The 24,360-nt window shown below is 38.2% G+C and overlaps 1 protein-coding gene across 1 annotated transcript; it reads right to left on the bottom strand.

The window, feature by feature from the left end:
• Nucleotides 1-1,032: 1,032 nt before the first annotated feature.
• LOC136025234 (protein YIPF5-like) lies at nucleotides 1,033-23,237 on the bottom strand. Its single transcript, XM_065701071.1, has 2 exons — nucleotides 23,156-23,237; nucleotides 1,033-1,907 (listed from the first exon to the last, which is right to left on the bottom strand). Exon 2 carries the CDS (start codon nucleotides 1,896-1,898, stop codon nucleotides 1,170-1,172), a length of 729 nt encoding a protein of 242 aa, XP_065557143.1. The 5' UTR covers nucleotides 1,899-1,907; nucleotides 23,156-23,237; the 3' UTR covers nucleotides 1,033-1,169.
• Between the last annotated feature and the right edge of the window lie 1,123 nt (nucleotides 23,238-24,360).

Raw genomic sequence — 24,360 nt, 5'->3', positions numbered from 1 at the left:
TCTTTAAAGATACTTCTTACTCAAATTCAACAGTCCTTGTCTTTCAGGAGTTTTCCTAAAAAATTGGGACAAAAAGCCAAATTTTAGTGTAAAGAGCAAATACTGAGGAAGAAGCCCCCCCCCCACCCTAAGATGCAAAATAATTTCTGCTGATTTTGTGTTTCAATGTTGCTCCTTACTTTTAGCTGGAAAACCTGTTTTTTCATATTTGATTTCTGACTTTTTCAAATCATGTAAGGAAATCCCCCTTCTCCTACTGTAAAATTTCGTACATCTAATCCACCGGGAAAATTTCCTCCCCGCAAGACAATCTTCACAATTTTTTTTTTATTTGCCAAAAGCAAATACTATAAATAGGAATATTGCACAACTCACAGCCCTTTTCCTTAGGGGTCGTGGGGGGTCATCTCCAGAGGCGTGGGTATTGGACCTTTCAACTAAACTGAACTATATGAGTATCTCAAAATTTCGATTGTATGTCTTGGGTAAAAAAGGTCGTAGGAGGGGGTCACTTACCCTTCAATCTTATTTGTCACTTAAAAAGGGAACAAAAATCGTTAACTTCTGTTATAATGAGTCCTGTCTTGATCTTTTAGAGATCTCGGTTTGGTACGACTAGCCCCCAGCCAAAAGAACAAAAAAAAACCAGCAAAACAAACAAACAAACACGTATTTTTATGCAAAACTCCATTTTTTGTTCATTGAAACCTCTATAATAAGGTTCTCTAATGTGCTGAATTTGATAGTGTGATTTTCATTAAGATGACCTGACTTTTTGTGGGTGTTTCCCAACATTTTTAAAAAATTAGCCAAATTTTCTCTGGCTTATAGCTTTTGATGGGCAACATTAAACTGAATGAATTTTGTATGTTAGGAATCAGCATAAAAACCCAATTGTCACCAAAATTCCTTTTTAGAGTTTTAATTATTCTTGGGCTTAGTTGCTCCTTCCTAGACATTGTTTCACATTAGCATTTAGCAAAAGAATATTACTAAACTCTAAAAAAAGGTCCAGACTATTTGAATCAGAAATGAAACATAAAGCTTTATAATTTCATATATCCATGTTACAAAGCCCAATAAAATAAACTAGCATTAGAATTAAACTTTTTTCTTGACTTCTAATTGGAAAAACTGAAAACAGAAACTTTTTTTCCAGTACATAAAAATTAAAAAACAACAAGAAGTCCAAAAATACCATAAAGCAATGCACATGGATAAGCCACCAAGGTCTGCTGCTTCTCCATACCAAGAGCAGTAACAAAAAGTTTTGATGACGAAACAGCGCACCAAAAAACACACAATCCAGTTATGATGAAACCAATCAAAACTTTCAGTGAAAACACAATACCCATGGCGGCCAGTCCGACCATTGGCAAAAGACAATACCCTAGGACTGAAATTGTAACACCAAGGGAAGGTCCAATGCTTGCCATTAAGTTCAAGAGGCAATACATTCCCAAACAGCCAAAAACTCCTATACCATAAATGTAACTAAAATGAACTTTTCCTGACAATAATAAGCATGCTCCAAAGAGTAAACAAAATACTAGAGGACCAGCTAAATCTGTATCTTGTAATATCTGAGGATTGGTTTGTTTGAATGGATTTAACACAGCAAGGGTTTTCTGAACAATATGATCTGGATTAATCCCTAGTTCTTCAAGCAAGGGTGGCTCATCTTCGAAGTCTTGAATTTGAGATTCAGGTTGAGAAGTCGGTTGAAACTGAATATCTTGTTTTGGGTACATACTATTACTGGTTTTTGCTTGATCATAGTCAAAACTTTGAAAATCCATTGAATATGAACCTTGGTCACTATACACTGACTGATTTGGGTCTCCCCATACATAATTTATTGGTTCTTGCGGGTAAAATTGATTATCATACTGAGCCATTTCGTTTACCTGCAAAGAAATATAGAAAATTATCGAATCACTTAAGGATTAGACAATCACAGGGTTCTTTAACTATTTAAGGGAAGCAAACACCTGAATTCCAAACAATAGTTTTTTTTGTCAACGTTTATTAATGAAGCACAACTACTGCATGAGAAAAAACGTATCAGATTTTGACCCAGGAGTTTACTCCCTTTTGCATCCATAGGCATTTTCTGGACTACCAGTTAGGACACAGGCATCAAGTGTTTTAAAGAGTTAAATTCTTGGGACAAATTTAAATTCTATAGGTACATTTTTTTTTGAAAAAACTAATCTGAACAACATATAACAAACACGAATTAAAAATTTTTTTCTCTCTATATTTTGGTGGTCCAACACACTTTTCCAGAGTTAAAGGCTTTCAACATTTTGTCTGTTGGTACACTGTGCATAAAACTGAAATCTTAACCTTTGCCGCAAAGCTGCTCAAGCTAATTTTGTTTACAAATGTAGATCTACAAATACATATCTGTTGCTGTGAATGTCCAAAATCTGGTTAATGTAAACATTGACTGGTGAATGTCCAAAATTTCTTTTTCTCTGCTTGGATTCAATTAACTTTGCAAATCAGCGTTTTCCGTCTTATGCAAACTTTGATGGTAAAAGTTTAGCTAGGTTATATTAAATTAGGTTATAAATCTCAGAAATGGGTTAAAAACCCAACCTAACCTGCCACCATCAAACATGGCATTAAACTGAATTAGTTGACTGGATAAATCCACGGAGAAAAGGGTATTGCGGATATTCACCAGTGAATGTCGACGTTCACCATTTTCGGAGATTCGCGGTAACATATACACTTAGTCAAAGATTTTGTTTCGATATTTAGATTCATTCGACAGAGTATAGGCATATTTGATTTGAAGAGGACAGGCCATGGAATGATTCCTGCTCATTAGGAAATGGACTAGACGACCTGTCAAGGGACTTTTAGGGATGAAAAAAGGGACTAAAAGAGACAATAGTAGGAAGGGATTTTGATCACCATTCATGGTTGTAATATTCCTTTGCTCATGAATCAGAAGCGGTGGTCAAATCACCCTAATAAGCATCATATTCATGAGCCTCAAAAAAAACTCATTTTCCGTGGAAAAGGGGTTAGTTGTCTTTATTTTTTATATCTGTTTCGTTTTTTTCTTCTCATGTTTTTATGACACTCTCTAGAAGGGAATTGGCCAAGGCTATATCGACGAAATCCTTTGAAGCCACCACTCTCTGTAAGCAACTAGTGGCCTTTTTCAAGGGGGCATCAACAATTGCTCATTTTTGATTTTCCAGAGGCCCCCTTTTCTTGCAATGATTCCTCAGGTCTATCTAGCTCTTTTTTTGCTAGAGATGTCAAGTAGGTATAGCTCCCTTTCTTTCTCTTGGTCTTGGGCGCTTCGTTAACAAGCTTGTTCTTTTTTCTTGTTCTCCACATAGTTTTAGTATTTTGACAAAGCTGACCTAATCAAAGTTTATGACTCTTTTGGAATAGGAAACTCTTCGGGTTAGCCTGTATATGTGTGCAATTCGTCAATCGCACATAGTTTCGCATTCAGGACTTTTTCTGACATGGAGGCTTTGTCCGACAGAAGAAGTCTTGCCGAGAGCGAGAAACGCCTCTCTACATAAGCACTGCCATGCGATAATGTCAACGCAGCTTTTACGAGCTTCAACAAAAGCGTATACCTTTCCCCACAAAAGCATCCACCTTAGAGATAATCTGAAGCCAGTAATGGTCGAGGCGTGATGGCGTTGATTCTACTGAGTTCTCGGCTTGCAGTAATATCTAACATCGTCAATACTTACTCCTACCAGGTTCTCTCGAGCAAGCACAACTATACCTGATAGATTTTATAGCTCTTTTTCTTTCCATGGCCAGACACTTAAGCACTTCAAGATGGCTATTAGAAGAGATGGGCACTTCTTAATCAAGTGCTTGGCAGCTGTCTTAAAATGCCTTTGGGCCCTTTAACGGAACCTTTGTCTTTCCGCTGAGGTGAGTTTCTGAGAATCTAATGCAAGCTCAACCTCCTCACCTACAATATCCTGCAAAAGTTGTCCAAGCTCTCAAACAAACTGGTAAAAATTTCATCAGCAGAAATGAGAATATTGGGTCTCAGAAGTCTCGCCAAAACAGTGAGAAGTAAGTTTTTCAGATCGACATGCAGAGCATGCACAAGGGATTCATTCTTCTGAAACACTGCTGTAGATCTCGTAAAAGCTCACACGACGAATGCACAATTTCGAGTTTTGCAAGCATTTATTTCCTTTTAGGTAGGTTGCAATCTTGAGATGCTTTGCTGACGACGCGACATTCCTCAAATGTTTTTCCTGATGGCACGTAATGCAAAAAATACTCCAAGATAACGGGCCACTGATCAACTGCTGGGCAAAAAGCAGGACCCAACGTTCAGCTACCCTGTTGAGACGTGCTGATTGAAACTATTGTATGGGGCACTTTTCTTTTTTTGGCATTCTCGAAGATCCTCGTATCTTGCAGGCCAGTCAAGGAAAAAATGCCTCAAGATGACAACAAAGTTGAATGACTCCTCTCCAAATTAATGGAGCTCTTTCATGAATGCGTTTTGGAAAACATGGATGCTACATCTTCCAATGGTCGCAAGCTCTTTTGAAGACTTTTTCTTCTTGAATGCATTCATTTGCAACCATACTTATTGACATTAGGCTCATCGCTGCCTATCATTATTAGTCTATCAAAAAGTAAATTCCCGCTCCTAGTGCATGACATCATCTTTTTTACAATGACCTCACCAGTTGCTTGTTTCATGAAATATGTTATCAGATGGCGGCTCAAAACTTGATCTCAACAACCTGTACCTCTTTTTTTTCCTTCACTGTTTGTATTTTCATTCAAGTGCCAAACGTTTAAGTTTGTAGTAGCGTTCAAGAGCCAAGTGAACTTCGCTCATGTCCTTCATAAGACCTTGTTTACAGTCTGGGTGAAGGGCGTCAGTTATCAAGTTCAGAGCTTTCTTCAAACTTGTCAAAATAACCAGCGGTAGCTTACCACGGAACATGGCTTCAAAGACATCAATGATTCCGTCACACAAAGCTGCAGACATCAAAACTTGCAAGAACTTGAGCATCCAGATGATTTCTGCTTCGTACACAGCATCTTTGCCACAAAATATCTCAAAAGTTTTACCTCTGTTACTAGCTGATGGTTCTTCTGATTGGGACTGTTGCCTAGCAGATCCGCACAATCATAACTGTAGTGGATTGAGAGGGACTGCAACCTGTTTCATGTGCTCGTCCAACGAAGCTTGCTGACTCAAGGTGTAAAAGCCTTTGCGACAGCTAAGGGTTTCCCTTCATATTTTGCAGTAAAAAAAAGAATTCGTCATCACCCATCCTACGCCATTCGTTCATCCTTATGCCGCTCATACTGCCTTTAGTTAACCAGGAGCAACAATATTTGCAATAGCCCATTGTCTTTCCTAAGTAAATTTGGGAGACTTGAAGGACAAGTAGGCTTAAACACAGCAGGAAAAACACTCAGTACAAGATTTTTTGCTACATGAATATTCCGCTCATGATACTCCCCTCTTCTCACTCAACCTGCTATTAGTTTATTAACTAATATTTAGAGGGAAAGAATATATAATTTGTATCTTTGGAATACAAGTCAATTCAAACGAATTCATACAGGTATGGTTCATTTTGTTTAGCTACAAGAAATTATCTATACTTGGTAGTTACCATGATGTGACCAACCCATCCCACCCACCCTATAGGCCAATGTTATTCCTTATCCTTGAATGGTATGACAATGTGACTCATCTACCCCACCCACCATATAGGCCAATTCTGTACTGTTACTAGCTGTTAATGCCAGTATAGCGGATTTGTGGAGAAGCTATATTATCTAAAGTGGGTCATTCCAATATATCATTCTTCAGATTTCAAATATATCATGCTCCCAAATAGGGAGTTTTAGGGACTTCTATGGGAGTTAAGGGACTTTCTGCATAAAACGCGACTTGGAAGGGACTTCAGCCCAAAAAAGGGGTGAAGTCCCTTTAGGGAATAATTCCAAGCCCTGTATATGCCATAGCTTTTTGTGCAAGATGGAATTATCAATAGAGAACATATAGATTGAAGGAGCCTATAGCTCTGAAAATACTTTTCTAGGAGCCTATAGCTCTGAAAATATTTTTATGCCCAAAAATCGGATAGCTACTCTGCCAAAAACAAGCTAGGACCCAATCTGCATCAAAACCAAACTGCAGGCAAAAATTAGATCCGTTGTTACTCCATCCTCCTTCATCCCTTCAAAAACATTTTTTTTATATAAAAAAGTAGACATAATGCACCTGTTTGAACCAGAACTGCAGAAGGATTTTCAATTTGTATGATTGAACACTCAAAGAGGACCAGTAGTACCCTCTTTCTCCAAAACAATCCTACTACTAACTTTTTAGCATTCAGTTGAGCACGTTTCACCTTGTCTGAAGGAGAATATTGTAAGAATTTTCAATCTGTATGACGGGAGGACCAATGTGGGCAATTGGCCTTTCTACCCCCCCCCCATCCTACCACCAGCATTTAAACACACACAATTACATTACAGTCAACCTTTTAGTAAAAATTTATGTATGCTGCACGTTGTTTGAACAGTAATTAGGCAAAGATCTACAGTTAACATTATTATGGAGCACCAACTGGGTCCAGGACCCTCACATTCAAGACCCTCTCTCCTCGTGCTTTGTCCCAAACATTTTGTATGATCAAAAGGCAAATATTTTCGAGTTTGGACAGACTGCCCAAAAACTCAGGAAAATATGGGATTTTTTAGGGGAGAGGGACAAACCCAGAGGCTTCCCTCTATATGCATTCCTTTTTGAAGTGAAAATATGCAATGATTTTCATTATTATGATATCAGGTGTAAATTGAGTCTGCAGGCACTTGAAAAAATCTCCCCATTTTGCAAGGATTTTTTATCAGCATGGTCAGAGAAAAAAAGTGGGCCCTTAGACCCTCCAAAACCAGCTCATACTGCCAGCTGGAAATTTAAGGGATGAAAGTTTTGAATTTTTCTAAAATAATGTTTTTAAGTGATGTGTTTAACTTCAGTAACATAGAATGTCTGTCAAGCATACAGGGCAAGTATCAGAATTGTTAATGTTGGTCCTTTTCAGGGATGAGATGAGAGAGAGAGAGAGAGAGAGAGAGAGAGAGAGAGAGAGAGAGAGAGAGAGAGAGAGAGAGAGAGAGAGAGAGAGAGAGAGAGAGAGAGAGAGAGAGAGAGAGAGAGAGAGAGAGAGAGAGAGAGAGAGAGAGAGAGAGAGAGAGAGAGAGAGAGAGATAGGTTTATTTAAACAACATCGTAGCTAATAGCTAATTTGCGTTGCTTCACTATACTAAATAACAAACTAACACAAAAAAAGGAGAAAATATCACTCGGCTTGCGTGGCGGTTCGTGCGTAGAAGTAGCTCTACTGTGAACAGTGCTGACATCTAGAAAAAGGGACGGTAGCAGCATCTGGTGGCTTCGTCAGAAGATTAAAAGTCACCAAGTTCGAAAAAGTAGATGGCGCCACCGTATACAGGGGTGAAGAAAGGTCAAATAAAGTATCTTTCCTGTACTTAATTTGCATATTGATGGCACAGAAAACTGTCGGGATAGTCACTGCTTTAACTGGTGACGCCATTGACGAACCAGCACACATATATTGGGCACTATTGAGCTAAACTTGGTAGATGGGCTCTGCAGCTGTGCTAGCGCAAGATGTACATAGGCTATATGTGCTAGAGAGTGTGGTGTACCTTCTTATTTGTTTTATCAATTATGTGTTAGGAAATTTGTCTTCATACAAATGGATATGCAACAATTTCAAATAGAAATGCAACATAACAATTTGCATAGGCAATTTTTGGGTGAAAATTGTGTACCAATCCTCTTCCCTTTCAGCTAAGGCCTGAATATACCCATAGGGAACGCTTAAAAGTTTGCTTCTTTTTTTAAATTAGTTCAATGAACCAACTATTGATGAGAAATAACTATGAAGAACGATGCCAACTTAATAAATCAGCATGCTTTTGTGTATAAATCAGGGCTATACCAGGACATTAAAGGAGGGAGGAAGGGCTGGGACATAACTGCAGTGGTGGCACCTATCATATTTCAAAACTGGCTTGAAATGGAAATTAAATGGAAGATCATCCACCTAAAATAATGTTCTTTTGTAACACAGAAATTAGATAGCAAAAAAAACATTTATTTGAAATCCCATTCAATATTCTTTCCAAATATAATAATCGCTAATATCACAAATGTGTTCCAGACCCCCCAACCTCCCCATTTCCAGCTAATGCCTAGAGATAGCCCTAGGCTATACATAAATGTTTGCAAATTTGTTTGCTTTTCAAATTGGTTAACCAAAAAAAAAGATGCAAACTTATAATTCCACTAAAGAAATTAAAAAAAAATAGTAAAATTGTCAGTTGTAAGATAGAAAACATGGTAAAGAAAAAAGAGATCTGTCATTTCATCTCCTATCTGATGATATTTCTGAATGTAAGATTGCTGGAAGTGCAGTTGGTCCCAGCTCCTCCTCCTTGAGCACTTCTAGCAAATTAAGACTGCTTTTTAACCAATCCTTATTTAATAAAGAATTTAGTTCACAATTCTGGCCGAATTGACACAAATTTGATAAATTCAACGAAAACTTACCGAGTTTGAAGTTTGATTGTAATTCTACTCCAAAAAAGGAACACCAGTGTAGCTGAGACTTCAACTGAGATAGACGTCCGCGGTCACTTGGATTGACCTTGAATAATACCAGTATTTTGAAGTCCTTGTAGTGTGCAATGGTTAAGCTCATGGAGAAGCGCTGGGAGTTCAACAGGAAGGGAAATCGAGAGGGCATTTGAACTCTCAGTCAAGTTGGTGCTCCTTTTTTGGAGTAGAATTATAATTAAACTTCAAACTTGGTAAGTTTTTGTTTAATTTATCAATTCTACTCTAAAGCAGGGCACCTTAGCTACGCTTTCAAGTTAAACTGAGATTTTAAAGTTCACCATCAGCTAAACCATCAATAACAATCAATAATAGCCCTATCTATAAAAATTTGTAATAACAGCCCTATTTGTAAAAATGGGGGAATGCATAGAAGAAATGAGGCTTCCAACTCGTTGCAATTGCATCTACAAAAAAATATTCTGGATCTGGTTTCAAGTAAACAAATGGTTAAATCTGAAAATTTTAACTAGTTGCAAACAAATCGATGTCTATCGACTGAGATACCAAAGAGTTCATAATCTTAAATATTCAATTTCCATCTTTTTCGTTATTGAATTTTTGTGATACTTCATAAGTGATATTAGCCACTCCAGGATTATGTTTTACATATAACCACCATATACCCTGCAAAACCACCTACCAAACCTTATTTACAAAATAGTTATAAAACTCAACTTTTGATCCTCTCTTTTTATTTATGTAAGCTACTGTGGTTTTATTGTCTGAACACAGCCGGACACACATGTCTTTGCTATCCTGAGCAAAGCTGCTTAATCCCAGTAAACAGCTGTTGTTTCCAAAACATAGATGTCAAATCCCTATTCTTCTGAGGACCATTTACCTGTGGCCGTTTTCATGGAATATTCATCCACAAATACTTAGCCTAGTTTAGATGCATCACCCACAGCCTAGTTTTGATGCATCATCACGCACAAATTTTTGTCAACTAATCTAGGCTCCATTACTTTAGAAGAATGACTGAGAATATCCAACCACTATTGCAGTTCAAAAATTACATCAGATGTTAAAGATAGCTTGGCTAGAAAATTGCCCTGTGCATGTTTTAGTGCTTGAGCACTCAACAACTCTGCTTCCTGGTTAAAGGCCCCAATTTTTTAGATAGTTTGGACAGAGAGCCTCATTTTGCCAGTGACGATAACGGTAGATCCCCTCCTCTTGCATGTTTTTGGTCTTCCAGATGATTCTTCCAAATCCACCATAGATTTGGTTTTGGATGGTGTTTATGAACCATCCTTGCCAAAAAGGAACTCCATCACTTTGACTTCAGGGGCACATAAAGCTGATGCTACCATTGGATCTGGACTCACTTCAAATATCATTGAATGATATTTTTTGAGACTAAGATCATAATTGGTGAGTGTATCTGACATCATAATGTGAACTGTGTCTGTTAGGCTTTTGACAACCTTTTCTTTGATATCATAATTTTCAAGCTAAAGAATCGCATTTGCTGCCTCTAAAGCATAAAAGGTTGAGTGAGTATTAGTCTGCTGCATTTGAAGTGCCTTAGCATCCCTCTGTTTAGCCTGTGATGAGAGAGTAGTCCAGATTTTACTGTTAACCTTGGGAACAACAACTTAATTGTATTCACAGGCCTAGTGTTGTGCTCAAATAAATCCTTCAGCTTCCCTATTTCCAGAGGCTCAGAGATAGCTCTGTTTGTAAATTTTGCAAGTTTATTATGGATCTTTAGACCTTCCTTAGTACCAAATCGTTCTTCAGAAACCTTTTTAAACAGTCATTTGACATACTTTGTTTTAATCTTTCACCTTTGTGCTTTTCAGAGAAGCCTTCCGTTTTCTGTCATTTCTTTGGTCACGGATTTCTTATGAGGCATGCAGAGCCAGTTTTGGAGGTTCTAGAACCCATTTGTGGGTTCCAAGAGCTAGGATCTTGCATTCCTAGAACTAATTTCAAGGCTCTGACACCCAAATCAAGCACGAGTTTAAAACTCGAGGTTCCAAGAGCAATGATGTGTTCTTTGATCCCTATTCACTGCTGGGAGGGTTGGAACAAGATCACCTAGATTTTTGGCCAATTCTTGAATTGTAGTCGGTTCTGGACTAAGAAGCTGTGAAACGACAACCCAAAATTTTCTTTCTGGCAGGAAGATATGCATTGATTGCAAAATCTAACAGAAAACTCAGAAATTCCATTTGTCAACTTGAATTTTCCAGTAGAATAACAAATTCCAATTCTGACAGTGATTTCACTGTTTCATGAATGTTGTTTAGACATTCTGAAAATAACCTTCCCAGAAAGGCTGAATCATGCAAGTAAACAACAGACAAATACCCTTTGTCAAAGCAGGGAGAATTTTCAAAGTAGGGTTTCATGTGTCTTGTAAGAACCCGTGGGGCTCCTGACAACCAATTTGGCAATAAAACCTAGCAACAATCTTCTTCAAACAAAGCCATATTTGATCATCAAGATCAACAAGACATGAATAGTAAAATCAGCAAGATTGATAGAGGTCATGTAATAATTTTTGTCATTAAGAGAACTGCGGACTGAAAGTGTCCATTTTAAAATGGCAGTAATTAATACTTTTGTTTAACTCTTTAAGATTCAGAATAAATCAAGAAAAACTATTTTTCATCAGGACAGTAAAAACGGCAGAAATACAAAGAATTTCCTTTGTTCTGAACTTAAAACTTCAAAATACCATCTTAATGCAATAAAATATCAAACTATTTCCTTATAATGTGTAATTCTTCAAAAGTAAAGCTATTGTTCTTTGTTTTCAAAGCTTTCAATGGTGTTTTCTCAAATTCAATCTTATGGCCTGAAGGTACAATATTCAAGTTGCTGGTTATTGACTGCTGTTTTGAGACAAATGTAGTAATTCTCCCTGTTTTAAAGTTATCAGCCAAATGTTGTAACTGGCAAGTGAAATTTACAACAAAATCCTAAAAATTAAAGGCAGGGTATCCTAAGAAGTATATACCAGCTATGTGTGCTCCCTTTCTAGAGACTCTGGAATTTGGGTCTTTCTCAAGGGTCCTGCCCCTGCCTGAATGAGCACAATATTGCCGTCATACACTTCTCACAATCATAATTGTCATGCATGAAATTGTCCAGCAAGTCAATCACTATTTTATCATGATACCATAGAAGAAACATATATAATTAAACTGTGCATCACAAGTACTCATTAGTTAGTTTGGTGTTAATTTAGACAAAAGCAAACATCAACTGGTATTACTCATGACAAGTGATTGTGGATGTCTGTCTCAGTTTAACTCAAAAGTGTAGCTAAGGTGCTCTGCTTTGGAGTAGAATGAGCCTTGTCTAAAACTCAGTTGCATCATTTTCATTAATGCACTGTAGAACTAATTTTACTCTTGAACCAAATGGGTAGAATATAGTCCAGCATGTGATTGCATCCAAGATCTACCCTACAGCAAGTCCATCACAAGGATTATAAAACTGATGAAATTACAGTTAGGTAGCTATTTGCCAACATACAATTTCCCAATCTAATTTTCAATTGCCCTCAACTATGGGAATGAAACCCATACCATTAACAACCAAACTACAAAAAAACTACCAGTATCTTAGGTTAATTTGTCCTGCCTACCTAGAAATTACCCCCAAGATACTTTAGCACATTTTTTTGCTGGGAGCTGCAGCCTCATTTTTTTTTGTCTGTATACTTTGATAATTATAAGAAGTGCATTGCAGCAACAACTCCCAGAGACCACCCAGTTTTAAGTTAAAAATCTTCTTCTATCACATTTCAGCAATCTTAGATAGTCAAAAGAGAAATGGCAGAGAGATAAGACTAATATACAATGATGCTTATTGATCTGGGGAGAGATATGCTGGAGAGATCTGAGAATCAAACTTCATTCAGAGTTGTAAACAAAAGATACATATCACTTTAGTGCATCAGTCTTAAATATGGAATCAAAAATTGTTTTGAAGTTGTGTTCATTGGCCTACTTTTCTCAGACCATAATAAGTGATTCTCAGGATTTGACCCAGGTTTTGGAAACACGATTTTTCTTCTTTCTTTTTTTAAGTAACACAAGGAGCTCTTTTCATTATTGTTTGGACATGGCCTCCTAGCCCAAGTGCAATGTCTTTGTACTGTGGCTAAAATTGATTTTATAGCATTGGTAAAAATTGATGTAGTTCTATTCCAGATGCAATAAAGCAGTTTCAGACAAAGTAGCCTATAATAAGGTTTAGGCGAAATTTGAAAAGGAACTCTAAATGTGCAAATCTTCTCTAATAGAACTGTGTCCTACTGGAACTCATTTACTGATGAGACAATAACAGCATCTACCACCAATGCTTTCAAATCTGGATTTGATCATTACTGGCAGATGTAACCATGGAAGACAAAGTGGGATGCAGCCAATTTTAGTCATTGTCATTGCTCAACAGTGCTATCATGGGATACACCTTAGTTGCAAGACAATGTAATTTAAGGTTACTATGGTATGGGCAAAGGATGTAGCTCTATCCTACATGCTATTAAGAACTTTTAGCCAAAGTAGCCTAAAATAAGATTTAGACAGTAGTTAGAATCTTTGAATATGTAAATACATTTATTCGATGTGAAAGAATTAATATGTAAAATGAAATTATTTATTTGTTCTATAGAATTTCATTTTTCTTGAATATATGAATTCTTACAATGGTAAATTACCCTTCAGAGAATAAATACCCAGGACCCAACAGCATCATAATCTTATCATAGCCTCTCCTCCCCTTTCTTCTTAAACCTAGATATACGCCCACACTATAGACAAAAATTGCCAATTTTATTTATTTATTTTTATTATTATTAAGAGAGTTGAGAATATATTGTTGAACCTCTGCTAGAAATCTTTCAAACCTCTATAGACAAAGGTGCAGTACCATCAAGGTGGTCTGAAGCAGTTGTTGTCTTCATCCACAAGAAATGTGAACAATAAAAAGCAGAAAACTACCAACCTTTATGCCAGACATCACTAATCTAGTAAACTTTGTGAAGGATGTATAAGAGACAGGATGTTATACAATGTATTGCAGAGCAATATGATAAATCCCAACCAATATGGATTCTTACTAAACAGAAGCTGCACAACACAATTATTAGAAACATTGAACAATTGGATACAAGTGCAGGAAGAGGGCCACAACATCCTGGCAGTACTATTTGATGTTGAAAAAGCTTTTGAGAGTGTATAGCATGCAAAGCTAATGGATGAACTAGAACAGTACAATTTGCCAAGACAAATACTGTCCTGGATAGAATTACTCTTCAGGAACCAAACCCAAAAAGTAAGAGTGTGTGACAGCATCTCAAACCCATCAAAAGTGACCAGTGGAGTGATAAAAGGTAGTGTGATTGGTCCTCTCCTCTTCATACTCTTTATCAACAGAAATATCATCACACTACCAGAATTTATGCAAATAACACAAAACTCTATAGGAAGCTCATATCATCTCAAGTTGTAGCAACACTATAAAAAGACATTAACACCTTAACTAAAGGCCTCCAAAGCACAGGCCTTAATTTCAATGCATCAAAAACCAAGGTCCTGTGGATGGGGAAGAAAAATACTGCTTCTGTGCCCCAATTAACAATAAACAACAAAACAGGCCAAAGAATAACACCGACAATTGTTGACTCTGAGAGAGATCTTGGTATTATTTTTTATCCACAGCTTAAATTTCCTGAGCACACCCAGAAAACTATTTCTAAAGTGTCACAGCTCATTAAGCTTATCAGACAAAGTTTCAATCACTTGAACAACAATATTTTTGTAAAACTCTACAAGGGGATTGTGAGACCTACATAGAGTATGGGAATTTGACTTGAGGACCCCACTATAAACCAGATTCAGCCAACCTAGAAAAGGTCCAAAGACATGCCACCAAACTTCTTCCTGGTTTGAAAAACTTAACCTATCAAGAACAACTAATCAAACTGAACATACCCACCCTGAAATATAGACAAATTAGAGGAGACCAGATACAGCTGTACAAAGTAAAGCTCAACCTGGAGAAACTGTCTTCCCAGAAGTATTTTCACCCTTCAAAAATACATACCACAAGAGGACACCAAGAAAAAATATTCACACCCATTGTAGTAATGCAGAGCCAATTTTTGGAGTGTCCAAGCAGTGGCTGACTGGAACTCACTCCCAGAAATAGTTGTGAAATCTGAAACCTTAAATAGTCTCAAAAATGGCTTGGATCAATTCTGGAGAAAACATTTTTACACATATGATTCATAGAGTAGGTTAAGGGCAAGGGAGACCCTTGCCTTTGGTTTAAATTGCAAAACCAAGATAGCCATAGACTCAGAGGAACAAAACTTAGATGGAACAATTGACAGCTATCCAGATAGTGCTGATACAGGGACATGTCACTAATGGCACTGAGGATCCTGTAAATTACAGTTGGTATTATGACACCTGCAGAATCAACAGACTTTTATACATAGTCTAGGGCTACACGCAGGCACCAGGGATACAGGACACACAATTGTCATAGTAGCACCTACAAAAACCTACATTTTGTTGCACTTTATTTATTTTTATTTATTTATTATTGTGAATAGCGGTAAGCATCAATGCTTGTTGCAAAAACACAAAATCATAATACTAATCTAAAGTAAATTGGCAACAACAAACTAAACAGCAAAAACTTCTAAATAACACAACACTACACAACAAAAGTGTCTAAATAAAAAGGTGTATTCACTAATGCACTCTTAAAAATTCAAACACTCTCTGCCTTGACAACCTCCAAAGGTAAACCATTCCATGGTCTGGCAACTCTACTAACAAAAGATAATTGACCAATTTTTTCAGTGGTTTTGGGGGATATAATTTATAATCATGCTGACAAGTAGAGTGATAATGGCTAAATTTAAAAAATAAATTTGGATCAACATCATCCACTCCTTTAATTATAAAAAACACATTTACAAGGTCATTGCAACATCTACAAAACTTCAACAACAGGAGTTGAAGCCTAGAAAGTCTCTGCAGATAGGAAAGGTGCTGAAGGTATGGGACCAATCTAGTGGCCCTTCTCTGAACCTTTTCTATCCTATGCTCATCTGTTAGACTTAATGGAAACCAAACAGAAGTATTATACTCAAGAAGAGGGCAGACCATTGATTTGTATAGTAGTAAGAAATTACAAAGGTTAAACCTACTAAAGCTTCTCCTTATAGACAATAAACAATAATTTGCATTCTCTACAATTTCCAAAACATGCTTATCAAATTTCAATTGGGTATCAAAGTAAATGCCAAGGTCATGCACTATTTTGTTAGAAGGGATTTGGATGCCAGACAGCTGGTAAGTATGCACAGGTGGGAGTTTATGAGCATAGTGTAGAACAACACACTTAGAAGGGTTTATGAACATGGAATTAGATTCAAACCAATAAGTTAGAGAGTCAAGATCCTCCTGTAAAAGTTGTACATTATTTTGGTCTCAAACTGGTAGATAAAGTTTTACATCATCCACAAACATCTTGACAGTAGAATGCTGAACAGAGGAAGGCAGATCATTAATAAATAAACAAAATAAAATTGGACCCAGGCAGCTACCCTGGGGGACTCCACTTAACACATCAACTGAGGATGACATAGCTTTACCAACAACAACCTGCTGAGTTCATCCATTTAGATAATCAGCAATAAATGCAATTGTTTTTTTACCCAATTTATAAGCTGTACATTTTTTAAGAAGGGTGGGTATTGAGACTTTGTCAAATGCCTTCAAGAAGTCAATGTAAATGCAGTCAAAGGGTATAGCTAAATCAGCAAAATGTTGAAAGTCAAAAATAATCACAGGAAGCTGAGTATTACAAGACCTATTTTTTTTAAAACCATGCTGAGCAGGATTCCAAAGATGATTTCCATCAAAATACTTTTGAACATGTGAAACAATCAACTTTTCCATCACTTGGCAAAAAATAGACCTAATTGAGCAAATCGATGTATCAATGATCAACAAATCCATGTGGCTGAATAAATTTGAACCCTGGATATATATGTATTAAACTGTGAGATAAAACTGTTTTTCTTTGTTTTTTGCATTTTCCTTGGTCTTGTGTTACCCTAGGTGTTGATTTAAGGGACTTACCTCAGTGCTGTGACTGATATATTTAGACTTTTGGGCAATTCATTTTGTTTTCAATTCTCCAGGGAATTGCGCATCTTCCCGTTCTTCCTTATCTACATATACAGTGTTGCCACAATAAATTTGCGAAGTATTTATTTTTCTTGATAAAGCCACAGATTACGTAAGTTGAATCGTTTATTTTCTGCATTTGGGGAAACCTGTGCAGAAGAGAGCAATAACAAACACGAAGAGCCGTATTGGTACCGGCGGGATATCCATCCTTAAACTGCTGGGGATAGGTGATTTGAGTATCCGTGCTTCCCACAGGTCCCCCAAGTTCTGAATCCGTGCCCACAAACTTGACACTCTCATCTGCGCATGCGCACTGGATCTTGCGCACCCACGTTTGCCTTTGATTTTTGAATTAGGCGCGAGCCGCGATTCTGGACTTGAGAAAATCCCTATTGTTCACCGAACTCGAAAATCCTCCGGAAGATGGCAGAACAGTACCGTGTAGCGAAACGTAAAATGATCTCGCCACGGAAAAGCGGAGAGGACATTTGTGCCTCCTGTAAGGTAGCACTTACGCCGGAATCCACCGCCTTGAACTGTGACAATTGTTCGAAGTGGTTGTGTACTCAGTGTATTGAGATGCCAATGACTAAATACAAGCTTATCAATAACCTTAGCAATGGAAACGAGTTCCACTGGCTCTGTCCTCTATGTAAACTTGACCCACGCCAAAAGCGAGGCATAAGCAAGGAGGACGTTGCCAGCATTGTCAGTACCATAGTTGCAAACTCAACCAAGCAACTCAAGGAGGATATCAAAAGCGACATGGAAGACATGCTGTCTGGTCTTACAAAACGAGTTGGGGACATTGAAAGAGAAATGGATAAACTCTGCACAACGGATGACATGCGGACTGAAGTAAAAAAGCAGTTAGACAACGGCCTGCAAGCTATCTCAAAGACACTAGCCAGTGAAATAGATAAGAAGGTAGCCGAAGCGCTACAAACTGACAGAGAAAGACAAAGGCGCAAAAACAATCTTATCGCATTCGGGGTCCCAATCAACCCTTCTCTGTCAGTTGAAGCGCAAAACACAGCCGACAAAGCCTTCATCGAGGAATTCCTACAGAAAGAATACGGCATGCTTGTTACTGTCACAAATGTAAGGAGGCTGAATAAGCGACCTTCTTCAGCGTCTGCTCAAGATCCGCCCAAAACCACGGTACCAACTGTCTTCACGGTTAACAACCCTTTGTTGCCCAGGAAAATCATGAACACGTCTTACGAAAGAAGAAATAACAAAGACGCTGTACAGTTCCACCACGACAAAGTTAAAGCTGACAGGGACAGTAGAAAATTACTATTGGCAGAACTGCGTGATCGTGTCTCCAACGGTGAACTCGATCTGGTTATCAGGGGCAACAAAATCGTCCAAAAAAACCCGGAAGCAATGGTGGTGTGATTCCAATTTTCACCCCACCATTAGTGTATAGTGTAATTAGTTCTGCTTTTCCTGGTAAAAATAAAAATGTTGATGTAACCCTTAGTGACACTATTAGTGACAATTCGTCAGACTCGTTTGTAACTGCGGAGGCTTCCCAGGAAGAAGAAGAAGACTTGAGCTTTGTTTCTGTTGAGGAAGAAAGTGACTCTGGTGAAAATAACAACAGACAAACCATACTGGACAGAAGCCAACCAGAACCAGCAACCGTAAGATCTGACTTTAGTGTATGTGTTACTAATGTTGACCAGTTGCCCAACAAAATTGATGAACTAAAAACCCTAATTGACTCAAAAAAGTTCGATGTGATCTTACTGACTGAAGTCTGCCCTAAAAACAGTAGTAACAAACTTCACAATTCCCATGTGAAAATCCCGGGTTACCAAGTTCTCTCAAATCTGTCGTCCCAGGGTTGCAAAAGAGGAACACTAGCCCTCGCTAAAGCAGGATACAATACAAAGATAATTGATGTTCCTCTCCTTTGCCCCTTTGTTGAGGCAGTTTGCTTTGATCTATGTGTGCCAGGGAGCCATGTGTCAGAGACAGTCAGAATCGGATGCATCTACAGAAGTCCCTCAGCCCCATCCCAAGTTGTAACCGAACAAGCAATAGCAGAAATAAGGGCACACTAAATTCGAACCTCAAAGGACATCTGCTTATTACCGGCGATTTCAACCTTCCATCTATAAACTGGATAAACGGTTTTGGATATGGTGCCACTCCAACCAAACAAGACAAGCAACAGCCTTTCCTAAATTGCCTCAGTGAATTGTCCCTACACCAGATAGTTGACCAACCAACTAGATACAGATTGTTTCAGCGCCCAACAATACTTGACCTGGTTATCTTGAATGACAAAAGCTTAGTTCAAAGTATTGATTACTCTCCACCCCTTGGTAAAAGCGATCACCTAACTATAGAGCTCATGCTGAAAGTGAAGGTACTTAAGAACAAGCTAGTCAAAAAAGTGTTTGTCGACTACATTGCTATTCGAAATGAATTATCCACTACAGACTGGCCGAATGTACTAAGTGGCACAGTTGACGAACAATGGACCAAATTCAAGGGTGTTTTACTGAAAGCTCAGGATGCCCACACAAAGACCAGTTTCAAACCAAAACCTAGATCCCTCCCCTACATGACAAAAGACATTAAAAGAGAAATATACAGGAAAAAGAGGTCATGGAAAAAGTTCAGGCAGTCAGGAGACCTGCAGCAACACACAAAATTCACCAAGGCACGAAACAAGCTGAGAAACCTCACCAGAAAACTCTACGAAAATCTGGAGTCCAATCTTGCCAAAGAAAGTAAGACAAATCCTAAAAAATTCTGGAATTATGTCTCTAGCAAGAACCACTCCTGTCGAACTATCTCCAGACTGGTGAAACCCTGTAGCACTACCGTAACCAACATAACTGATGTAGCAAACGAACTAAATAGGCACTTTGCTTCAGTTTTCACCTGTGAACCAGAAGGCCCCCTGCCAAACTGCCCGGGCTATGAAGCCCCCACAACGATGGAGCAAGTCAGCATCGACCCCTCCAACATCCTCAAACAGCTTCAAAATCTTGACACGAATAAATCGGCTGGACCAGATCACTTACACCCAAGACTGCTGAAGGAACTGGCAACCATCATCGCAGGACCACTGTCTGACCTATTCCAAAAGTCTATTAATGCCAAATCTGTCCCATCTGATTGGAAAACTGCTTTTGTGACCCCAATATTCAAAAAAGGCAGCAGACTTAAAGCAGAAAACTACAGACCTATAAGTCTCACATCAGTAGTCGCAAAAATCCTTGAAAGAGTGGTCAATGATACAATACTGGAACATCTGAAAGTCAACAATATCCTATCCCCTAATCAGCATGGGTTTCAACCAGGAAAGTCAGTTGAAACAAATTTACTGGAAACATATGACATCATTACAGATTTGCTTGACAAAGGATTGCCAGTGGACCTAGTTTTACTAGACTTTGCTAAGGCCTTTGATAAAGTCCCACACAAAAGGCTAAGAGAAAAGCTTACTGCTGCCCAGTTACACCCCAACCTGGTTAATTGGCTTATGGACTTCCTGTCAGGACAAACCCAGAGAGTCAGGCTATTTGGTGTTGGAGGTGAAAAGGTCTTTTCCGAGCCCTGTGATGTCATCAGTGGAGTACCGCAGGGAACTGTTCTTGGTCCTACACTGTTCAACATCTACATCAATGATATATTCAGCGAGGTGGAAAACAAATTGTCTCTCTATGCTGACAACTCAAAGCTATTTGGAGCAGTGAATGTAAAATCACTGCAATCAGACGTCCAGAAAATCCAGCTGTGGGCAGACAAATGGCTCTTATCATTCAATATAAGCAAGTGCAGCATGCTACACTTTGGATCCTCAAACCCATGCGCCCAATACCATATGCATGAACATGCCTCCAACTCTGATCCACCCATCAAGACCAGCACAGAGGAACGCGACCTTGGGGTCATTGTTGACAGCCTTCTCAAGTTCCATGCCAACAAAATCAAGAGCGTGTCCCAGGCCAACACAAACTTAGGTCTGATCAAAAGAACAGTTACCAGCAGATCCCCACTAGTTTTCCTGAAACTTTACAAGGCACTAGTCAGACCCGTTTTGGATTTTGGCATGTGCGCTGCCTTTCCAACATACAAAGGAGATGTCAGGCTAATTGAGGGAGTCCAGAGGAGAGCAACCAAGGCCATCACAAACCTTGGAGACAAACCTTATCAAGATCGTTTACGGGCTCTCAACCTCCCTACCCTTGTGTACAGGCGCAACCATAGCGACATGATGATGACCCGCAAATTGCTGAACTCATCATATGCCAAGATCCTGCCCATCCACCCAGGCCCCCCACAGTGCACCAGAGGACACTCAAAGAAGCTGTTCAAGCAGTCAGTCAGAACCAGGGCCAGAAAAAGTTTCTTCACCAACAGAGTCGTCAACCCCTGGAATGAACTGTGTGAAGCAACAGTCTCAGCCCCCACCCCCAAAGCATTCAAGAAGGCACTGGATAAAGAGTGGGCCACGAAAGACTGGAAGTATGAGTGGGACATTCTGTCCTGCTCATACCTGCTATGAGACATCACCGACTCAACTCAGGAGCATTCAACAGATCTACAGATCTTAATTTGCTCCAAAGTGCAAATTAAGGTAATTAATTAAGGTAAATTGAATTCCACCCTGACAGACACAGTCCATGCACCAAAGATAAGTTAAATATATAGGTAAGTGGTTCTGTAATTTCATGAGCAATTTGTCTTATCATTATGTTCAGGAAACCATCTATATATGGTGCTTTAGACATATCCAATTTTATAAGAATAGTATAAACTTTAGTCAATGAGAAATCTGAATCATCAAATGGAACATGAATGTCCAACAATGTAATCAACTCTACTTGAGATACAAAATTAGCTTCACTTAAATGAATTGGTTGTGTTTTAACAAAACTGAAGAAAAAATTTGGTTAAAAATAAGAGCCTTCTCAGAATCACCATCAATCTTCTGGTGTGTGAACGTAGATGTAGATGGTGCAAGGTTAGGCTTATTCCTATTTACATATTTCCAAAATATTTTAGGTGATGTGATGCTTGAGTTAATAATATGCAACTCAAGCTCTTCGCAATTAGCCCTAAGAAGCCAAGTGACCTTGTTTCTTGCTAGTGAGTATGCAAGCAGAAGATCTACTTTGTAAGGTTTCACTTTTAAAACACATATTTTTATAGACCAGGACCCCCTAGAGGGAGAGGGAGTGGAGATAGATACTTCAAAATACCTTCCCAGGACATACTTTAGCCATTAGGACCATCCCTGAAAGTTTCATTTTCCTAACCTAACTGCTTTCTGAGATAGCCAAAAGTCATTAAACTAGAATTTTACCCAAATTTACACAATATCAATTAAAACTCTGCTTAGATTATTGAAATTATTAGTAAAATTCTAGTTAATTGACTTTTTGCTATCTCAGAAAGGGTTTAGGTTAGGAAAATGAAACTTTCAGGGATGAATCTATAGACTAAAGCATGTCCCAGGAAGGTATTTTGAAGCAACTACCTCTACTCCTTCTCCCTCTAGAGGGCCCTGACCTTTGATGACCTTTAAAAATATGTGTCTTATAAAAGTGTAACCTTGCAAAATATATCTTCTGCTTAATTGAAGTACAACAAAATTGCTTTCAGCTTCATAACTGCTCAATTCTATTTCATAAGGTTTTAAAGATATGCATATACATTTCCTAAATTATGAAAATAAACCATTGATATGGCTTGAAATTCAACTCAAATAACAGGAATTGCATTGTCAGAACTAAAGGCAGAGAAAAAGCAACTTGTAAGTAAAGTTTAAGGTCAAATGTTGTTTTGTCAAAATTTCAATAGGTATAGACCTGTCATCTAGGCAAATTTCAGGGCCCTCTAGAGGGAGAAGGAGTGGAGGTGGGTGCTTTAAAATACCTTCTAGGGACACACTTTAGTCTGTAGATTCCTCCCTGAAAGTTTCATTTTCCTAACCTAAACCCTCCCTGAGATAGCAAGAAGTCAATTAACTACAATTTTACCAAATTATTTTCTAGGCCTGGAGTCAAACAAACACAGACTCATCCAAAACTAGCCTAATAAATAAAACAAACATTTTTTGAAAGAACAGGCAAAGGATATGACTTTCAAGGAAATTTCCAAGCCAGATTGATAGGAAGGAGCACAAAAAGAAGCTTAGAAATAACTTCTCAAGGCAGAGGTTAGGCTATGCCTAATTTAGCTCTGAACTCTTTTCTGGAAATTCCTATCATCTAGCCTAACACAACTAAGCCTAGACTGACTTCCAAGATAGCCAAACGCCACTAACCCCACCAGATACTTTAAACAGCTCAATAGAATAGAGGAAGCTCAATTGGTTTTGGGTGTGTTCCAGGGACTTACTATAGTAACCGAATCTCATTCAACAAAAAATAAATATGGACAAGAATGAAGTAATGGAATATGAAGTTATTTGCTTGGAAGAAGGTGGGATAGTGATTTTGCAAAAGAAAGAGAGATCTGAGCCAGGTTAGTAAATCACCATATTTTGGGATCAACATTAAAGGACACCCTGAGTAGTAGGCTATCTATTAGCAAGTAAGTTAAATCAATGAAAAACTTGTTATTTAATTTAAAGATTTCCATGTTTTCTGGCATATCCAGGCATAATTATCACCTTAAATTGCCATTTGGAATCATTCTAAGGATTGACTTCTTCCAGGTAACATTGAGCCTCCATTAAATTGCCACATGGTAGAATTTTAAGCATTAACTCCTTTTAGGCTCTGTAAACAGGCCTAGGTGAAGTATTACAGATAAGTTGAGGATTTATGGGCTGCCAAATCATTATTCTGAGACTGTCTTTAATCCTATTGAAGAAGTAGGCTAGGGTAGACTATTCAGAGTCTATTCCAAAGGATGGTAATTTTATCCAGTAAAATTCTAGTTGATTGACTTCTTGCTATCACTGAAAGGGGATAGGTTAGGTTAGGAAAATGAAACTTTCAGGGATGGGTCTACAGGCTAAAGTATGTCCTGGGAAGGTATTTCAAAGTACGCATCTCTACTCATTCTTGCTCTAGAGGGCATTGACCTTTGATGACCTCCAAAAATATTTATAGCTGAAGTTACATGTTTCCCATTGATTCTGCCAATCTATCCCTCAACCTTTAACTCCCTGTTAATTGAAGCAACTGTAAACAAAGCAAGAATGGGGGAAAAGGTAACAGGTGACAGAATACATTGGAACTACATAATTTTGGCTATGTATTTGCACATTAGGCAGGTTGGAGGTAAATTATAGTATAGAGATGCATGCTTTTCCCTTGTGTATGTAGGCTAAGTAGAAGGTCACTTGTCCCTGATTCTGTCTGTGTTGTTTTTAGTTGGGTGGGAAACATCCAAAGAAAGTTTCCTTTGAAAAGGAAAGATGAGAATGCCCAAAAGTGAGATTGAATTTGTCAAAGCTTGGAGGTTTGCCCCTTCAGTCTGTTTAAAGGAAAATGGATTCATAATTGAAGCTTTGTTCATTTC

The sequence above is a fragment of the Artemia franciscana genome, chromosome 3 (assembly GCF_032884065.1).
Source record: "Artemia franciscana chromosome 3, ASM3288406v1, whole genome shotgun sequence".
Lineage (NCBI taxonomy): Eukaryota > Metazoa > Arthropoda > Branchiopoda > Anostraca > Artemiidae > Artemia > Artemia franciscana.
This window is presented reverse-complemented; position numbering and strand designations above follow the sequence as displayed.

What these genes read in the sequence shown, in the direction of transcription:
- LOC136025234 (XM_065701071.1), bottom strand. Translation starts at nt 1,898, where the DNA reads ATGGCTCAGTATGATAATCAATTTTACCCGCAAGAACCAATAAATTAT.